This window comes from Apodemus sylvaticus, chromosome 13 (assembly GCF_947179515.1).
Source record: "Apodemus sylvaticus chromosome 13, mApoSyl1.1, whole genome shotgun sequence".
NCBI classification, from domain to species: Eukaryota; Metazoa; Chordata; class Mammalia; order Rodentia; family Muridae; genus Apodemus; species Apodemus sylvaticus.
Genome location: NC_067484.1, coordinates 16,544,468 through 16,564,146, shown reverse-complemented (window position 1 = coordinate 16,564,146; position 19,679 = coordinate 16,544,468). Strand labels below are relative to the sequence as shown.

The 19,679-nt window shown below is 44.8% G+C and overlaps 1 protein-coding gene across 1 annotated transcript; it reads right to left on the bottom strand.

The window, feature by feature from the left end:
• Positions 1-4,685: 4,685 nt before the first annotated feature.
• Hsbp1l1 (heat shock factor binding protein 1 like 1) lies at positions 4,686-11,427 on the bottom strand. Its single transcript, XM_052155460.1, has 4 exons — positions 11,282-11,427; positions 10,155-10,221; positions 7,612-7,706; positions 4,686-4,969 (listed from the first exon to the last, which is right to left on the bottom strand). The coding sequence occupies exons 1-4, from the start codon at positions 11,330-11,332 to the stop codon at positions 4,967-4,969; spliced, it is 216 nt and encodes a 71-aa protein (XP_052011420.1). The 5' UTR covers positions 11,333-11,427; the 3' UTR covers positions 4,686-4,966.
• Between the last annotated feature and the right edge of the window lie 8,252 nt (positions 11,428-19,679).

The window sequence follows — 19,679 nt, the reverse complement described above, 5'->3', positions numbered from 1 at the left end:
TTGCAATCTGGGATAGTTACAGTCCAGAAAGGTGGGGGCCCAGATGGAAGGTGAAGAGTTTCCTTTTTTAGCCACAGTTGGCTGTTGCTAGGAATTAGAGCAGTGATTCTCAACCTTCCTGATGCTGTGACCCTTTAATACAGTTCTTCAAGATGTGGTGACCCCAATCATAAATTATTTTGTTACTAATTTTGCTACTGTTATGAATCAATAGTATGTTTTCCAGTGGTCTTAGGCAACACCTGTGAAAGGGTTATTTGAAAGGTCGTGACCCACAGGTTGAGAAACATCAGATTAGCTCATTAAGAAAATATCAGGTTATCAATGTATATCTTTCCTGACTGGCCAATACAGGGCAGGACAGTCAAGAATCTAGCAAGAGAAGTTGGTTTACTTTTAGAAACTGAATTACCATAGTTAACCATGGAGCTGTTCTCCAGACACTTCCAAGTGGAAAGAAGGTGGATGAGGGAACAGTTTCTAACTAAAAATAAATTATATAAAGCATGTTATAAAATTGAACATGGTGGCACCTGTGTGTGATCATAGCCCTCAAGAGATGGAGGCAGGAGGAGCTGGCGTCCATGGCTAGTCTGATACCTTATCTCAAAAAAAAGCTAAAAATAAGTACAACTGCATCTTCGTATTAAAAGGAGCTAGTTTTGTTTTTTTTTTTAAATCTGAACACTTAGTATATAACAGACATTGAGTATATTGCTGACATTCTTTCAAAGAAGGGAAAATAGACATGAGCATTCCTAGAGCATTCCTCTATGTACAGACAACATAGAAATACTAAACACCACCTTCAGGAAGGCGATGGGATCAGCCACAGTTTGATTTCACCTCTCCTCCACAGGGTGATGGTTTTCATAAGATCAGGCAATAATAACAAGTTGCTGGTGAGGCTATTTCGCAAAGTCCAATACTTTTATGTTATTATAGCTGGCACTCCTAGGTATAGACCCAAAAAAACAGAATGAATGTCCATGTAGAAACTGTGTATAGCACCATTACCCACAGCAGCAAAAATGCGGGAGCCCAAATGTCCATCACTGGTGAACGGATGAAATGTGTGGACGGGCAAGTCCCCTTGGAGAGAAAGTGGGTTAATAACGGTTGCTTGGGGCATGGGCATGACATTGGAAGTGGGTATGGAGCTGCAGGGTTTCTCTGAGGTGATGAACATGTTCTAAAATCAACTATGTTGTTTGTATAACCATTGTCAGGTCATATTGTTGTTTACTGTGTGGGGTGAATGGTATGAAATTAGAGTTATACTTTATTGATAATAGCTTTTCAGAAGTTAGAAGAGAAGAAGGTAAGTGGTGTCTGTTCCACGTTGTTGGTTGTACACCTCCTGCTCTCAGCCTGCTTGGGCTCTCATAACAGAGCAAACAGACTGAACACTGGAAGTGTTTTCTCAGTTCTGGAAGAACAAATTCTAAGTTCCGAGACAGTTGAGCTTCAGGATGCTGGCTTGCAGAGCACAGTCTGTCTTCTCACTGTGTCCTCGTGGGCTTTCCTTACTGTGCACACAGAGAAAGAGCCACTTTGTGTCTCTTATGAGGACACCAGACCTACTGGATCGGGGAACTGCCCTGTGACCCCATTTACCCTACCTTCCTTCCTTCCTTCCTTCCTTCCTTCCTTCCTTCCTTCCTTCCTTCCTTCCTTCCTTCCATGAGACCTTTCCAGACCTGGCTGCCCCAGGGTCCGTATGTAAACATGCAGACACACAGACAGAAGATATTCAGGGACCATCCCTCATTTCCTCAGCGCTCCAGGTCTGCACAGCAGTTGCCTTGATCACACATTCCGGCTGTGATGCAACTGAAGCCAGCTGTGATTCTCTCTGTACCTGAAGATTCATCTCCAAACTTTCCAGGATGCCCTTTAGGCAAAGACCAGGAATTACTCCAGATAAAGAAGAGTAAGCTGTTGAGTAAAACCAGAGGGGTCAGAAGGAGGACGCCATCAAGTCTGCAGAGTTATACAAAGTAGCCAGTGTACACAAGAAGAGAAGCAGCCTATGGCAGCACTGTCTAGAAGCCGCACCAGGCACAGACAAGAGAAAACAGACAGTCCAGTGACTGCTGCAGAGCACTGAGTTGTTGGTGCAGAGGCCCACGTACCAACTGGTGAGCCCAGAACAACAAACGGCAAGATACAGAAGGCTGTAGGCTGCCTGTGCATTCTTAGAGCATTTAAGATAAAGACCTCATGTATGAACATATTGTGTTCACGCTGTCCATTTCGGAGCTCTGAGGGTAGGCACTCCTGACTGCTCTAGACACACAGAGGAGGCAAGACAGATACAACACAGGACATGGCACAGCAGGTTAAAGTATGGGGAAATCCCTTGGTGGGGAGGCAGGTAATCCCACCTCTAAATTAAATTTTTAACAGATTAAAAACATAAAAATTATATATATATAATTATAACACATAATATATAATTATATATGTACACACCACACACACACACACACACATAGTTTTGGAGACAGAGTCTAACCCTGTAGCCCTGGCTATCTTAGAACCCACAAAGTAGATCAGGCCACTCAAACTCACAGAAACCTACCTGCCTCTGTCACCTAATTGCTAGGATTTGTTTGTTTGTTTGGTTGGTTTTTTTGTTTTTCGAAACAGGGTTTTTCTGTGTGGTCCTGGATGCCCTGCAACTCACTCTGTAGACCAGGCTGGCCTCGAACTCAGAAATCCACCTGCCTCTGCCTCCCAAGTGCTGGGATTACAGGCATGCACCACCACCGCCCAGCTCTAATTGCTAGGATTAAAAGCAACCCCCACAGGCCCTTAATTTTAAGTTAAACTCAAAGGTAGGGTTCAGAAAGTTCACAATGTCCAAGAACTAGTAAACCTTTAGCTGCCTAGATGATTATTGCCATATACTGGAATATTAGGCAGCCACTTGGGAGATAATGTGTGAGCTTTTCACTTGGGACAATGTTATGGTAGGTAAAGAGAATAGACTATTAAATTATAGGGAACAAGATTGAATATATTAAACACCATAGGACAAGTGTCATCAGAGCCAATTAGAGGTAGAACTGGGGTGATTTTAACTTTATATCATGTAGGAATACCTTTTTATAAACAAGAGACCCTTTAGATGACAACAGCTATTTTTCACTGGTTTTAGTAACTATTGAAAGGTTAAGAAGCCATCGAATTATCTTGACCTGGTGTTATCCCGCAGTGATTCCTCGGTGGGGTGAATTTCACCCCAAGGCACAGTAAAGCTCTCTGGGGCAAAGCCTCTGCAGCCCCCCCCCCCCCCAAGCAAGAGATGAAGCAGTCTGGTTCCTATTGAATGGCTTGCTTTCTAGTCCCTCGGTGTTGAGTTGACTCAGCTCTGAGGTCATCAGTTGGTGGAGCAGTTGCCCCTGGGTTTTCGTAGCCTGGTTATGGTAGGTTGAGTCTTGGAGGCAGGAGTGTGCGGCAGGAGGGAGCTACAGTAGTTATTGGAAAATGATACACATGGGACGATTAGAGATGACTTTGTGGTTTAAGAGCATTGACTGTTCTTCCTGAGGGCCTGGATTAGATTCCCAGCAGCCACATGGTTGCTAACAACCAACTTTTACTCCAGTTTCATGAGATCCAACACCCTCTTCTGGCCTCTTCTGGCACACAGATGCACAGGCACACATACAAGCAAAACCTCCATGCACATAAGTTTTTATAAAAAATTAAAAATTGTATTAGCAGGCTCATATGCTCAGAAGAGCATTTGGCCAGGTGGTGGCGCTACACACCTTTAACCCCAGCACTCAGGAAGCAGAGACAGGCATATCTCTGGGTTTGAGGCTAGCCTGGTCTACAGAGCTAGTCCCAGGACAGTCAGGATTACATGGAGAATTCCTTCTCGAAAAATGGGGGGAAAAAAGAAAGAAAGAAAACCGTGAACCTGGGAGAGTGGGGAGGGAAAATATGAGAGGAGCTGGGGGAGAGAATATGATAAAATATATTGTGTGAAAAATACAAAATAAAAAAAAAATAAAAATAACTAAAAGCACCTATATCAGAAGACTATGATTCCTTTTAAGTCCAAGTAAAAAATTAATTTGGACTATGTGTGAACTAATCGAATGTATGCTTTCCTTCCAGGATTTGTGAATATGCACTGAACAATACTTTGTCCTTTCTCACAAGTCTCTTCTTTGGTAAAGAGTTACCCTGTGGATTATGTTATTATTTTATTGCTTTTGTTTTCATTTTGTTTGTTGTTTATTTTGCAAGACAGGGTTTCTCTGTGTAGCCCTGGCTGTTCTGGAACTCACTCTGTAGACCAGGCTGGCCTTGAACTCAGAAATCTGCCTGCCTCTTCCTCCCCAGTGCTGAGGTTAAAGGCGTGCGCCATAATGGCTCAGCTTGGTTCTTTATTTGTTAAAATGAATTTTAGTTTTCAGTAGGTTAGGGGGTAGCCCATTGGTAGCCACTTGCCTATATTTTAGGCCCTGGGTTTAATTTCAAGTGTCCAAAAATAAAACCAAATTAAACTTAAAAAATGAACATCAAAATTCATACTGCCTAGATTATTATTACTCAAATATAGCATAGTTTTCATTTTAGCAATTTCACATGACTTGTTTAACATCTTCAGGTCTGAAAGAGAATTTTGAAAGAGATTAGTTTATTTACACGGCTTATATAACAATTAATTAATGTTCAGTTAAATAAATTTAATTGTAGTTTTCAATTAAATTCCATAATAACCAGTAATTGTTAAACATTTATATATAGGTAAAATCCAAGAGAGAGAGATTCTTAAATGATGGCTTTCCCTTCTCTTTAGGTAAGAATCTTTGCGTATCCAGAGCTTGTATTGCATGAACAGCATGTACTTTGCAGGCAACGGAGCAGCAGTATGGACCCAGGGTCTGTCACTGTGACTGACTGCCCTCAGCTCACTGTCCTCCGTGTGTAGAGAACAGGCACTCCTTTACTGCATGCAGAAAAGATTGTACACTTTAGAAGAGCAGATAAAACCTGATTCCATTACACGTAAGGGTATGGGACGTTTCCCCAGGAGTTGCCAATTTTTAATGTGAAGCCCCCAGCCAAGAGAGAGCACAAGTTGGGGTAAGTATTCTAATTATGTAGGTCTTTAATCTGAAAGACTTTAACACCACTTAAATAAACTTTAAATAAGGTCTAAGCCAAGTTGCCTTTGGTGACCGCGTATGGAGGAAGCAAATGTTTGACAATTACTTAACCACTCAGTGTGACATCTAAGCCTACTCTAGTCCATTTTTAAGTCAGCTGGGCACACAAGCCAGAGCTCGAGGAGGTCACCCTGCTGGGCGACTGCCAGCGTAGCACTCAGGCCAGTGCACCATGGAGACCAGGCCTGCCTGTTCCTGCTGTCTAGTGACCTGGTCTCAAAAGATGAGAATTTGACAGGGTAGGGGGCGTGAGGGCGGGAGGTGTGGAGTCCGCGGTGCCCTGAGGCTCCTGCGTGAGTGGGAAATGGCTGATAGGACTTTGTAAGTAAAGCTTCATGCTTTGCCTACAGTCAGAAATTTTGTTTTTATTTTGTTGGTTTTGAGATTTGGGAATGGGATCTTCCTAGGTTGTCCGTGCTTATTTCTCCAGTGGTTTGAAGCTGGAGATTTGGATATTCATACGTCATTAAGAGGTGACCCAGCTCTGAGTTAGCTGGATAAGAAGGGGTAATTTGCCATAAATTGATTGTGAGAGGGAAGTAAACAAAGGTTTTTAAACTGTTCAATGCCCTTGGGAGGGTGTGGGGGGGCAGCTGTTGGAAGTTGCAGGTCAGGTTGGGGTGAATAGAAGAGTCTAAAATGTCACGTGTGTGTGTGTGTGTGTGTGTGTGTGTGTGTGGCAGTGCCATAATGGGGCAGGGGGATGGCTAGGAGTAAAGGCGCTTGCTACCCAGCCTGATGACCCGAGTCAGCTTCCTAGTGGCATATGGTGGAAGAAAAGCAGCTTCTACAAGTCGTCTGTCACATACAAGCACGTACACATACTTACACACATGTTGGAACTAAATAAAATGCCATAATGCTAATGTATGCTAATATATGCTAATATAAAAGTGCTATGGCTGGAGAGATGGCTCAGCAGTTATCTGTGTACTCATATAAATAAAATAAATGAATATTTAAAAAAAACTATCAAAAAGGCTCATTGAGATCTCATATGCAGTCAGAAGACCATGTCATAACATGCCTAAGTATTTTATAAACAGTGTCACTATGTATGACACATGGGCATATAATACACACTGTCTAAGCCTAAGCCAGGATTTATTTGCTCCTTAAGACTGAAATTCCAGGGCTGGAGAGATGGCTCAGCAGTTAAGCGCACCGACTGCTCCTCCAGAGTCCTGAGTTCAATTCCCAGCAACCACATGGTGGCTCACAACCATCTGTAATGGGGTCTGATGCCCTCTTCTGGTGTGTCTGAAGACAGCTACAGTGTACTCACGTACATAAAATTAATAAATAAATCTTAAAAATAAAAAGGCTGAAATTGCATAGAAAGGGGACACTCCCACGGCAGATGGCAAGAATCTTCCTCTGGGTTGCTCATGGGATAGAATAGGGCTCGGGATGTTGTGATCAAACAACATATGTCATTATTTAAATAATCAAACAAATATATTATCTAAGACAGGAATGACCAGTAACGATTCCAGCCTTTCATTCATTATAACTTATATTGTGACAACCACTCTGGAAAGCAGTCTGGCGGTTCCTCCAAAAACTGGGCACCTCAACTCCAGAAGATCCTGCTATACCACTCCTGGGCATATACCCAGAGGATTCCCCAGCATGTAATAAGGATACATGCTCTACTATGTTCATAGCAGCCCTATTTATAATTGCCAGATGCTGGAAAGAACCCAGATATCCCTCAACAGAAGAGTGGATGCAAAAAATGTGGCACATCTACACAATGGAGTACTATTCAGCCATTAGAAACAATGAATTCATGAAATTCTTAGGCAAATGGATGGAGCTAGAGAACATCATACTAAGTGAGGTAACCCAGACTCAAAAGGTGAATCATGGTATGCACTCACTAATAAGTGGATATTAACCTAGAAAACTGGAATACCCAAAACATAATCCACACATCAAATGAGATACAAGAAGAAAGGAGGAGTGGCCCCTGGTTCTGGAAAGACTCAGTGAAGCAGTATTCGGCAAAACCAGAACGGGGAAGTGGGAAGGGGTGTGTGGGAGGACAGGGGAAGAGAAGGGGGCTTACGGGACTTTCGGGGAGTGAGGGGCTAGAAAAGGGGAAATCATTTGAAATGTAAATAAAAAATTATATCGAATAAAAAAAAGAAAAGAAAAAAATAAATAAAAAGAATCCCAATGGGAAAAAAATAACTTATATTGTGGCTTAAAAACTGACTTAAGGAGTAAAGGTGAAAAATATTTAATTTTCAGGTGAGAGTTTTCATTTGAAACGGGTCCTTTTCGGGAACCGTGACCATGCTTTAGCTGTAAAATGGTCGAGGACCATTTCTCATCGGGACCAAAGGCTCTTCACTGACTAACCAAGCGATTCACTAGCGAGCAATGAAGCTGAAACACCCGAGAGGCGTGGCCTTACCGATGGTTCTGTGATCGAACTCTGGATCCCAGCCTGAGCCATTAGGGCATCCACATTCCTCTGTAAGTCCTCGATGCGACTTCCCATTTCCTCCAGTACAATGTCAAGGAGAATGCCTGCTTCAGAACAGCCCACGAAACCTGCTTCAGCCCGCGCCTGCTCTGCCCAGGGCAGCTTCACTGTGAGGGAGTCACTGTCCAGGCGAGGCGGGGCGGGGCGGGGCGGGGCGGGGCGGGGCACAGCCTTCCCTCAGCTGTTCTTAGCAGGTCCTTCAAGGTTTGAAAACACCTCTCTCTCCTCGCTGCACTTAGGCCCCAGGACCTAAGTCTGGGAATTTTTTTTTTGCTAAACTCTGAGTTTAAGTATAGTGGAATAAGCCGGTTTTGTTTGTTTGTTTGGTTGGTTTGGATTTGTTTTTTTCGAGACAGGGTTTCTCTGTGTAGCCCTGGCTGTCCTGGAACTCACTCTGTAGACCAAGCTGGCCTCCAACTCAGAAATTCACCTGCCTCTGCCTCCCAGAATTCTGGGATTACAGGCGTGCACCACCACCGCCCGGCTCTAAGCTGTGTTTAAGACCAACTTTCTCATGGTTTAATTTTTTAAAAATTATTTCTTGTGTGTGATGTGTGTTTATGGATGTGTGTGTATATATGTGTGTGTGTTTGTGTATGTATACTGTTTGTGTATGTGTTTGTGTGTGTATATGTGTTTGTGGTGAGTGTGTGTGTATGTATGTGTTTATGTGTATATGCTATTTTTGTGTGTGTGTATGTTTGTATGTGTGGTGTGTGGTGTGTATGTGTTTGTGTGTTTATGTGTATATGTATTTGTGTGTGTATGTATGTGCTTGTGTGTATATGTGTGTGTTTCTGTGTGTATACTGTGTTTGTGTGTGTGTGTATGTATGTGTTTGTGTGTGTGTATACTGTGTTTGTGTGTGTGTGTGGTGAATGTGTGTTTGTGTGTGTGGTGAGTATGTGGTATATATGTGTTTGTGTATACTGTGTGTGTATGTATTGTGTGTATATGTAGTTTGCGTGTGTGTGTGTGTGTGTGTGTGTGTGTATGTGTTGGTGTATGTGGTGAGTGCGTGGTGTGTATGTGTTTGTGTGTGTGTATGTGTTTGTGTGTGTACATGTTTGTGTGTGTGTACATGTTTGTGTGTGTGTGTGTGTGATGAATGTGTGTTTGTGTGTGTGTGTGAGATGAATGTGTGTTTGTGTATATGTATGTGTTTGTGTATGTATACTGTGTGTGTATGTGTTTATGTGTGTGGTGAGTATGTGGTGTGTATGTGTTTGTGTGTGTGTATGGGTTTGTGTGTATACTTTGTGTGTGTTTGTGTGTGTGTGGTGAATATGTGTTTATGTGTGTGATGAGTGTGTGGTAAGTGTGTTATGTATGTGTTTGTGTGTATATGTTTGTGTGCATATGCATGTGTACATGTGTTTGTGTGTGTGTGTGTGTATGTGGTGAATGTGTGTTTGTGTGTGTGGTGTGTATGTGTTTGTGGGTGTGCATACAATGACCCAGGTTTTAGGTCAGGTGACAATGTTCTGGAGGCTGTCCTCTCTCTTTGGGAAGGGTCCCATGGACTGGACTAAGGCGTGGCAGCTTCCTTACAGGCTGAGTCATCTTCCAGTCCACTTCCCGTGATTTATTATTTAAGATTTATTTTATTGTCTAAGTGTTTTGCCTGGATGTAGTTATAGTCACCACAAACATGCCTGGTGCCTGAGGAGACCAAAGGGATTATGGGATCCCTTGAAACTGGAGTTAGAGATGGTTGTGAGCCACTGTGTGGGTTCTGGGAAGCAAACCTGGTCTCTCTGCAAAGACAGCAAATGCTCTTAACTGCTGGGCATCTCTCCAGCCCCTTCCTATGATTTTTCTGAAAAGTGAATTTAATCATGTTAAAAAACCAAAACAAAACAAAATCCTTAGGCAAGTGTTGGGGCAATTTAACCTAGACGTAACACGAACTGTAAAAACTATTTAATTTTAAAATTTTATAAAGTAACTGTATTCTAATGAACTCACAAGTAAAGATGCCATACAGTCACTCTAAATACATAGAAGTTCACTAACATGTAGAGTTTGGGACTGAACATTATATTCTAATTGTTTGATTTCATTTTTCTGAGACAAAACACAAAATTGCTCGCTCTGGTCAAAATGAAGTCAGGAGAGCCATGTCCTTCCTCCCTGGCTCTGCTCTCTAAGGTCCCCGCGGGCTGTGGAGTCTGTGTTGCAAACCAGACTTATTCAATTAGGCTTGCTGGGCAGCCGGGCGGCCTGGGTGCTGCATCTGCCCCCTGGACTGTGTACGAGCCGTTCAGATGCCCTGCGCTCCAGACAAACAGGAAGCAAAGGATACTTAATGCTTACAGATGCCGCAGGGAAGCGCAAATGGGAATACGGGGAGACCTCGTGTAAAGTCATGGGGAGACCTCGTGTAAAGTCATACACTCACAGCAGAGGGCAAGGAAGCTGCCCCAACAACCAACGGCTTTAGGGTGTTCAGTAAGAACGGAAAAGGATATTTCTGAGGTTTAACGTTGTAGTCAGCGCTTGGAAATGTTCTTCGACTTCTTCAAGCAGATTTTCGGCCTGGAAAATGAATCTTCGGTAACTACATAAATAAGGTATTTACTATTCATGGAGGGCGTTGTAAATACCATGGAATAACCTAAACAGACACACCCATTAATTTTGTTGTTGCATATTGAGACCTGGCCTCCCTATGTAGCCCTGACTGGGCTGGAACTCACTGTGTGAACCCAGCTGGCCTCCAACTTGAATTGATTTCCCTTTGCCCTGACCTGGAACTCAGATCTGCCTGCCTCTGTCTGCTCTGGAGCCCTGGCATTACAGGCAGTTACATCCCTAGGAACAAACTGTCTCCTATGATGGACATATCTAAAGAATAAACAGAGCTGTAAGCTCCATCAAAGCAGGAAACAGTCACCCTGTCACTACAGTCCACTGCGTATCAAAGGCCCGTGGGCCCTTTGTATTTGCTTTGGCTATTTAATAGCGCACGACACAAACCATACAGAAATGCCACTGCGGTGACTGTGAGGCTTCGGTTTGATACTTTATAGTCTACACATCTGGCGTGAGTCTACCCTGGGTTATCTTTGTCCCAACGTCTGCGGTGCCCATACAGATGGACGCGCAAGTCCTCGAACCCGGACCGTGTGGCAGGTAGCCTTTCAGAAGAATGTAGATTGTGTGGACTCCAACAGATTCTTTTAAACGTAAAGACCTGCCATGGTGACAGACTTGTTTTGGCGGGTGCTGGAGAAGACACCGGGCCGGGAAGGAATGGGCGGTGCTTGGGCTTTAGGAGGAAAAGGAGGGGTGGGCTCGATCTGGGACAAGGGGCGGGACTTGGAGGAAGAGAAGGAAGTTCTCAGATGGACACCTGACTAGGGTCTTGGGATAGGACTGGAGGGTGGGGAGGAGGGGAAAGCGGATGAGCCAGGTAAGGGACAAGGGTCCAGGCTCTGTAGGAACGAGTTGCATCCCCAGCTGCCCGGCGTCCGCCATCACGCCTTTGGCTAAAGACTTTAGCTCCCTAGCATCCCCACGGCTGCGGTCACGATCCCTTCCTGTACCCTAAAGCCGGCGACCTTGGTCCCGGAGCCCTGGGGCGCGCGTCACTCACCGCGTTCTGCAGCAAGTCCCCACAGGGAACTTCCGGCGTCCGGGCGTCCATCCACACCGGCTTAACAGTCTGGGGTCCTGGGTCTTAAGTGGACCCAGCGAGTGTCGCGCTTAAGTCTGGCCACGGGTAAACCGGGAGAGCGAGCGCGGGGGCAGGTGCGGACCAGACCAGCAGCAGCTGGCCAATCCGGCTTTGCTGGGTGTTTTCATCCTTCAGAGTAGGTGACCTGGGAGGAACCCTGTCGGTAGTTCTTGTGCCGCGGTGCAGTAAACAGGACTGGATAAAGAGCACCCGGGCCACTTCTGGATGCACAGAGCAAAGGCATTAAGCACACCCACCCTGTCCCTCCATCGCTAGAGCTTCTGTCTCACACTAAAAGTCAACTGTCCATCAAGCAGTAAGTGACTCCTGTCTTGCTCTTCAGGCCCCAAAATCCTTCTAGTGCGTGTCTAGGTACAACTTTCATAGGATGTGTGTCTCCTCTCTGGGACCCCACAGCTGCCTGCAGCCGACGATGGCACACCACACTGGGCAACTGAATCTGTTACAGTAAATTAGTCATTTCTGAAGATCTAAGGCTGTCAGCTTCAGAGTCGAGTGTCTAACTGCTCAATGCTTAGATCTCCAAGACTGTTTTCACTGTGGGAAACAAGATCTCAGGACCCCGTTCCATTTTAGATCTGAGTCGTGGCGCATAGGTCACCTTGTGGTGGATTTCCCAGGACCACGCTTTTATGTTTACACATTTGCACACTTTGGGCTGAAGGCTGAAGACTGTTTATTTAGGTCGCTGCAGTGCCCTGAGAGCCTGGCCCAGAGATAGCTCATTGAGCCACCTGTGCTGCAGGTGTGTTTAAATCGACGAGGGGAGGGGTGGGGGGAGTGGGGGGCATGGGGGGCAGGGCAGTCGAAGTGATGGTTCTTTGGTCCTTGCTGCTTTTGCAGAGGACTAGGGTTTGGTTTCCAGAACCCAATATGGTTCCTCAAAAATTCCAGTTCCAGGAGATCTAATGCCTTCTTCTGGTCTCCACAGGCATTACATGTACATGGTGTGAAAGCATGAAAACATTCCCACGCATTAAAAAATAAATAAATTAAGAAACTTAAACAGAACATGGTCTTTTTAAATTAAATTTAAAATTTTTTAAATTTAAATTTTAACCTAACTAACTAATTAATTTACTATATGTAAGTACACTGTAGCTGTTTTCAGACACCAGAAGAGGGTGCCGGATCTCTTCACAGGATAGTTGTGAGCCACCATGTGGCTGCTGGGAATTGAATTCAGGGCCTTTGGAAGTTCAGTCAGTGCTCTTAACCACTGAGCCATCTCTCCAGACTCAGAACATGGTCTTAAACAGAACAGGCAAAGGCTTCCAGCACCACTACTCATGAGTACCCATGATCAGGCCCTGCTTCACACGCCTGGGGATGCCAGGAGGAACCGCAATTGTTTGGTCCCTTTGGAAAATACAGGTAAACCGTGTTCACCACATGACTACATTCCAGTCCTAGGCGTGTGTAAGAAACAGCAGCATACACCCTCGCAGACATGTGCACACCCTTCATAGCAGTACTCAGACATCACAGCAGCCAAAGAGGAAACAACCGGATGAGCAGGCAGGCAGACAGACAGACAGACAGACAGGAGGTATGTGCACACATGGCTGCAATGTAACAACAGAAGACACGTAATACTGGTACATACAAAAGAGTGAACTTCAAAGACATCAAAGGAAGGACGGTGTCTTAGGGTTTCCACACCATGACCAAGGCAACTCTTATAAAGGCAACATTTAATTGGGGTTGGCTCACAGTTTCAGAGGTTCAGTCCATTCTCGTCATGGTGGGAGGCATGGCCGCATCCAGGCAGACATGGTGCAGGAGGAGGCATGGGTTCTACATCTTGATCCACAGGCAGCCAGAAGGAGACTCTCCTCTGCCTTGGGCGGAGCTTGAGCGTAGGACCTCAAAGCCCACCCCCACAGTGACACACTTCCTCCAAGGCCACACCTCCTAATAGAGCCACTTCCCATAGGCCAAGCATATTCAAACCACCACTGAATGACTCCATGATAAGAAACATCAGTAACTGACTGAGATTACCACAGCGACAATGCCTAAGCAGTCGCTGCAGTATAAGGAGGGGGTGGAGCTGCTTCATAGGTAAGGGGTTCCTTCTTGAGGGACAAGTTCCCTGACATAGATTGCTGCCATGGCTGCACAACCTGTATGTATACACTAAAAAACATGGAATTACTTACGTTGAGTGAATTTTATACTATGTGAACTATATATCAATGGGTTTAAATGATAAATTTAAAAAGTATGAACATTTTGCCTTTTGGGTCTGTGGTGGTTTGAATAAGAATGACCTCCATAGAATAGGCTCCTATATTTGATTAAGTGCTTAGTTACCAGGGAGTAGAACTCTTTAAAAGGATTAGGAGGTGTGGTCTTGTTGGAGGAAGTGTGTTACTGGGGGTGGGGGTGGACTTTGAGGCTTTAAAAGGCCACGTTAGCCTCCCTCACCCCCCTCTCTCAGTGTGTGTGTGTGTGTGTGTCTGTCCATCCGTCTCCTTCCCCATCAGATCTGAATGTTCCTCTCAGCTACTTCTCCAGAGCCATATGTGCCACCACGGTGGGGACACCGTGATAATGGACTAAACCTCTGAAGGTGTAAGCAAGCCCCATTTAAATGATGGTCATGGTGCCTCTTCACAGCAGTGGAACAGTGACTAAGTTATAGTTCTTTATATGTCTTTCTCTGCTTTTCTTTCTCTGAGAAGGACGGAGGCAGAAACTGCTGTGACTAGTACCGCCTGAACTCTAAGAGTAGGGAGGGGCACGAGAGCTGGCCCTGCCTGGCCGCAGTCTGCCTCGACGGTCAGCCTGTGCAGCAGCGTCTGACTTCTTGCAGACAGCTGAGAGGAGTTTAGGGGAGAAAAGGCTGTGGCCTCCCACAGGAGAGTTTAATGCAGAGTATTCCATCAGTAGCATACCGCAGCTTCAAAGCTAGAGTCAGTTTAAGGAGGAAAGGGAAATATTTCTGGAGAGATAAGGCCAAGGCTTTGGCAGGCCTGGCGTCAGTCTATCCCAGCCAAGAACACACGGTCTTCCAGTTGCCTAAAATACACGAGGCTGTTCCACAATGGTGTCCTCTCTCGCTTTAGCCTTATCAAGTTACAGAATACTGTCCATCACCAGCATAGTCAGTCTCAAGGAGGGCGTCAGAGAGCTGGTAGACACCACCATACAGATCTGGTTCAATCCAAGCAGCAACAGAGCCTTGGTGTGTCGCAGGCTGAGGGCTGCACGCATCCTTCACACATTTTGCTTTTCAGATCACAGACAGCATAAGCAGAGGGAGCAGAGCCCGGGCCACAGAGGCCTGGGACTAGAAATGAAGTCTCGCAGAGTCTCTCCCCACCAGCAAGGTCTCTCAGGAGGCTCCCATGTGTGGCTGTGTGTCCAGTCCAGTCAGAGCAGAGCCAAGTGATGCTAGATAAATCATAGTCCAGTAGGTTATGAAGGCAAAGACCCCCGGGCCCCACCAGAGACTCAGGAGGTCTGTTCCCTGGGGGAGAAAACATATGACTACCCTGTAGGAAGCCTGACAGTCGTGCCAAGAGTACAGTAAGAGTTCAGGGATGGGAGGAAGGGGTGATGGGGTCCATGATCCCTATCTAATCTAAAAGTGGGAAACTCAGGAGTCACCAGCCAAGAGAACCAACCATGCGATCATGAAATATTTCAGAGGAACTTTCCAGAAGTAGACCCATCGCAGGGAATGGCAATGTTCTCGATGCGGTTGGAGGGGATAGAGACAGTTCTTAGGGCCAAGGAACCAAGACCCCTGGTTAGAGCTGTGCATCTGGGGACAGCGCCCAACCTCCTTACCTGATCACCTGCTGAGCCACATGCAGAGCCCTGCTGTCATCAGGTGTGTTTGTGTGTGTGTGTGTGTGTGTGTGTGTGTGTGTATGAGAGAGAGAGAGAGAGAGAGAGAGAGAGAGAGAGAGAGAGAGAGAGAGAGAGAGAGGGAGAGAGGGAGAGCGAGAGAGGGAGAGAAAGGGGGAGAGAGAGAGAGAGAGAGTCAAGTCAGTCAGTCAGTCAGTCAGTCAGTCAGTCAGTCAGTCAGATCTTAGGCTCACTGGGAGGCACCAAAAGACGAAAGAACCACCAGAGCATCAAGCCCTCCTTGCCCCAGTAGAAAAGACAGCCATGCCAGAGACTACCGCCCAGGCACAATTCTCTGTCCTATGTGGAAATGATCAGCACTCTGAGACCATGGAAGGCCCCACACAAACATGAGACACCATGTAGACACTACAGGCATGCCCATTGGAACTCAGCATTTGGAGCCTTGGATCGGGTGATGTCAGAGAGACAGAAAGCCTGGGTGACTTACCTTAAAGAGCACAAATTAATCTCCTCTGTCACAGAAGCGCCTCTTTCTTTAGCTGGATCTCTGGATGCATGGGGGAAAATATCTAACTCAAAATAGATTAAAGAGCTAGGCATACTAGCTGAAGCTGTAAATGTTTTAAATATATGCAGAAGGAGGGGGGCTCGTGACACTGGATTTAGGAATGGTTTCTTAGATACAAAACTGAAAGGATCTGGGTTCAGGAAAATAATATAGTAGATAATGTGGTTTTGTTTGTTGAATAGTAGTCTTCATCTTGACTGTGTAGATTTCAAGTTTAATAAACACTAAAGCAAAACCTACTTCATGACATTTCATATTTTTTTTTTTAAAGTTTTGCTTTTCAGTCAGGCAGTGGTGGTTCTTCCCTTTAATCCTAGCACTCTGGAGGCAGAGGCAGGTGAATCTTGGTGAGTCCAAGGCCAGCCTGGTCTACAGATCGAGTTTCAGGATAGCCAGGGCTACACAGAGAAACCCTGTCTCAAAAATAAATAAAATAAAATAAAATAAATCTTGCTTTTCTGCTTGCTTTGTTTAGGGCAAATACAACTAGAAAACTAGAAAGCTGCACTGCTGTAGAAATGAGGACTTGAGATGGAGAATTAGAGGCACCGGGGCTCACCTGCACTGTGAGAACAAGCTGAGGATGTGCCTAAGTGGATACATTCAGAGGGGTCTCACGTCCTACCCAGGGACATTTAGCTACTCAGTTATAGCAAAGAGAAGTAAAACAGCTATCACAGACACCACACATGAGCGTCAGTGACACCATGTCAGATTGCACACCACATGGGGGCATGAGCACCACACAATGATGTGAGCACCACATGGGGATGTGAGCACCACATGGGGAATGTGAGTACCACATGGGGGATGTGAGCACCACATGGGGATGTGAGCACCACATGGAGGTGTGAGCACCACATCAGAATGTGAGCACCACACAATGATGTGAGCACCACATGGAGATGTGAGCCACATAGGGATGTGAGCACCACATGGGGGATGTGAGCACCACATGGGGATGTGAGTACCACACAATGATGTGAGCACCACATGGAGATGTTAGCACCACACAGGGATGTGAGCACCACACAGGGATGTGAGCACCACATGGGGATGTGAGCATCACATGGGAATGTGAGCACCACATGGGGGATGTGAGCACCACATGGGAATGTGAGCACCACAGAGAGGAAGTCCTGATTGCTACTTGACACAAAACACCAAGGACCACACTAGGCCTTTTTTTGGAGGACAAAATCTTGTGACCAATTCCACTGTAGGAGTAGCTCCTATTCTCTGTGATCCACAACAAGCCATCCTGACTTATCTCAGAGGCACCACTCTTATGAGAATACATTCTATGTCTAGACCCACCAACCACAGAGAAGAAACCACTGAGAGATTACACTGGAGTTAAACACACCACTACATACAAACTGATACTTCAAGACACATCATAAAGAGAAGTTTACTAGGGGCCGGGGAGATAGTTCAGTGCTTAGGAATGGCTAGAGGACCCGAGCTTGATTTTTAGCATTATGTCAGATAACTTCCTGCCACTTCTAAGTCTTATCTTTAAGGAATCCAACAACCTCTTCTGGCCTCCATGAGCACTGCATGCATACATAAGCACATATACACAGACATAAATAAAAATAAAACTAATCTTTAATACACACACCTAGAGAGAAAGGGAGGGAGCGAGGGAGGGAGAGTCAGCGGTGAGGAAGCTCCTTACATAGAAGACCCTACCGCAAAAGGAAATGGAAGAGATGTCTACCCCAACAGATGAACAGATCATCACAGAAAGACAATAAACACCAAAAAAAAAAAAAAAAAACAAAATCAAAAAACAAAAAACAAAAAAACCCAAAAAAAACCCCAAAAAACCCCTACAGCTCACAATTCTATAGCAACAGACTCCAAAGATATTAAACGGAATGGATATAAAAGGTTGTGTGTGGTGATGCATAACCAATCCCAGCACTTGGGAAACAGAGACAGAAGACATCACAAGGTGGAGAGCATCCGGCCAGTGTCAATAGACAGGGAGAATCGATATTGTTCAAGTGGCCACATTACAAAAACAGGTTGCAGATTCGATGCAATCACCTCCTTTAGAGATTTACAAAATTCCAAAAGTTTATATAGAAAGACAAGAAACCTTCAATAGAAAAAAGTAATCTTAAAAAAAGAGTAATTCTGAAAGTATTATAACTTCAAGTCATACTATAAAACCATAAAATTAAAATAGCCCAGCCATGGCAGAACAAACACAGAGATCAATAGATCAACAGAATGGAATGGAATGCATGGAATAGGGAGGAAAGGAAGGAAAGGAAAGGAAAAAAGGACAGGAAAGGAGAGGAAGGAAAGGAAAGGAAAGGAAAGGAAAGAAAAGAAAAGGAAGGAAAAGGAAAGGCAAGGAGGCTGATGCAAGCCCACTGTGGTGGTACACACCTTTAATTCCATCACTAGCAGAGGCCAGCAGATCTCTGTTAAGTTTGTGGCCAGCCTGGTCTATAGAGTGAGTTTCAGGACAGACAAGACTGTCTCAAAGACCTGTCTCAAAACAAACAAACAAGAATAATAAAATAGAAGTATCTGACATCAACCCATGTAGTCAATAATTGTTCAGTTTCTCACAGGGTTCTCAGAAATATAATCTGAACAAGCTCTCCTTCTTTGACAAGAGATATCATGTGTAGAAGACTCAGCCTATTTGCTTATTTCTCATGCTATTTAAAAAATCAAAATGGATCAAAAAAATCTTCATGTAAGAACCAACATTTCACAATGTTTATAAGAAAACAAGAAACATTTCAAGCCAGACAGTGGTAGTGCATGTCTATAATCCAAGTCCTCAGGAGGCAAAGGTAGGTGAATCTCTGTGAGTTCGAGGCCAGCCTGGTCCACAGAGTGAGTTCCAGGACAACCAGGACTACACAGAGAGACCCTGTATCAGAAAAACAAAACAAAACATCCCCCAAACAAAAAAACCTCCACCACTAAAACAACAACAAAAAAGCCAAACAAACAAAAAGGGGGGAGGGGAAAGAGACATTTTAAGATGTAGGTACAGGAGAGGATTTCCTAAAAGGGATTCCAATGGCCCAGGGAATAATTCAAGAAATGACAAAGGGGGAGTTGAGAGATGGCTCAGTGCCTAAGAGCACTGGCTGCTCTTCCAGAGGTCCTGAGTTCAATTCTCAGCAACTACATGGTGGCTCACAACCATCTGTAATGGGATCAGATGTCCTCTTCCAGTGTGTATAGAAGTTACAGTGTACTCATATGCATAAAATAAATAATTAAATCTTTATAAAAAGAAATGACAAGGGGAATTGTGTAAAATTAGAAGGGAATCAACAAGCAGAAGACCTCAGAGAGGGGTAAAAATTTCAATAGAAAATTAATATCCAAAATATATAAATAACTAAACATATTTCAAAATCAAGCCACTCAATCAATAAAGGGCAAATAACCTGGATAGATTCTCCTCAAAAGAATAAGGAGAAAAAATAGTAACTAGGATCCAGCTATACACACTTCCGGGTATCCATTAGAAGGAATCAAAATTATCACGCAAGAGATGTTTACACATCTAGGTTTATTTTGGATACTCACGATAGCCAAGAGGGAATCAGCCCAGGTCCTAGGTATGTCTGTGCACACAATGGAACTTATTTAGCCGAGAAGAAGAATGGAGCATTTGTCATTCGCAGGAAATGCAAGCTAGAGGTCAGCATGCTGAGCAAAATAAACCAGTCACGCAAAGACAAATGCACTGTGCGTTCTCTCGTGTCCAGAACCCCAGAAATGTCAAAGGCCAGCTCCATCACCGCAGGGTAAGACCAAGGAGGGCAGAGCCTGAGCCTGGGGCTGGGGAAACGTCACTCAGAAGACTTCTTCTGAGGGAGTGAAACTTAATTCTCTGGGGCTAGTGAGAAAGGGGGAAATCAC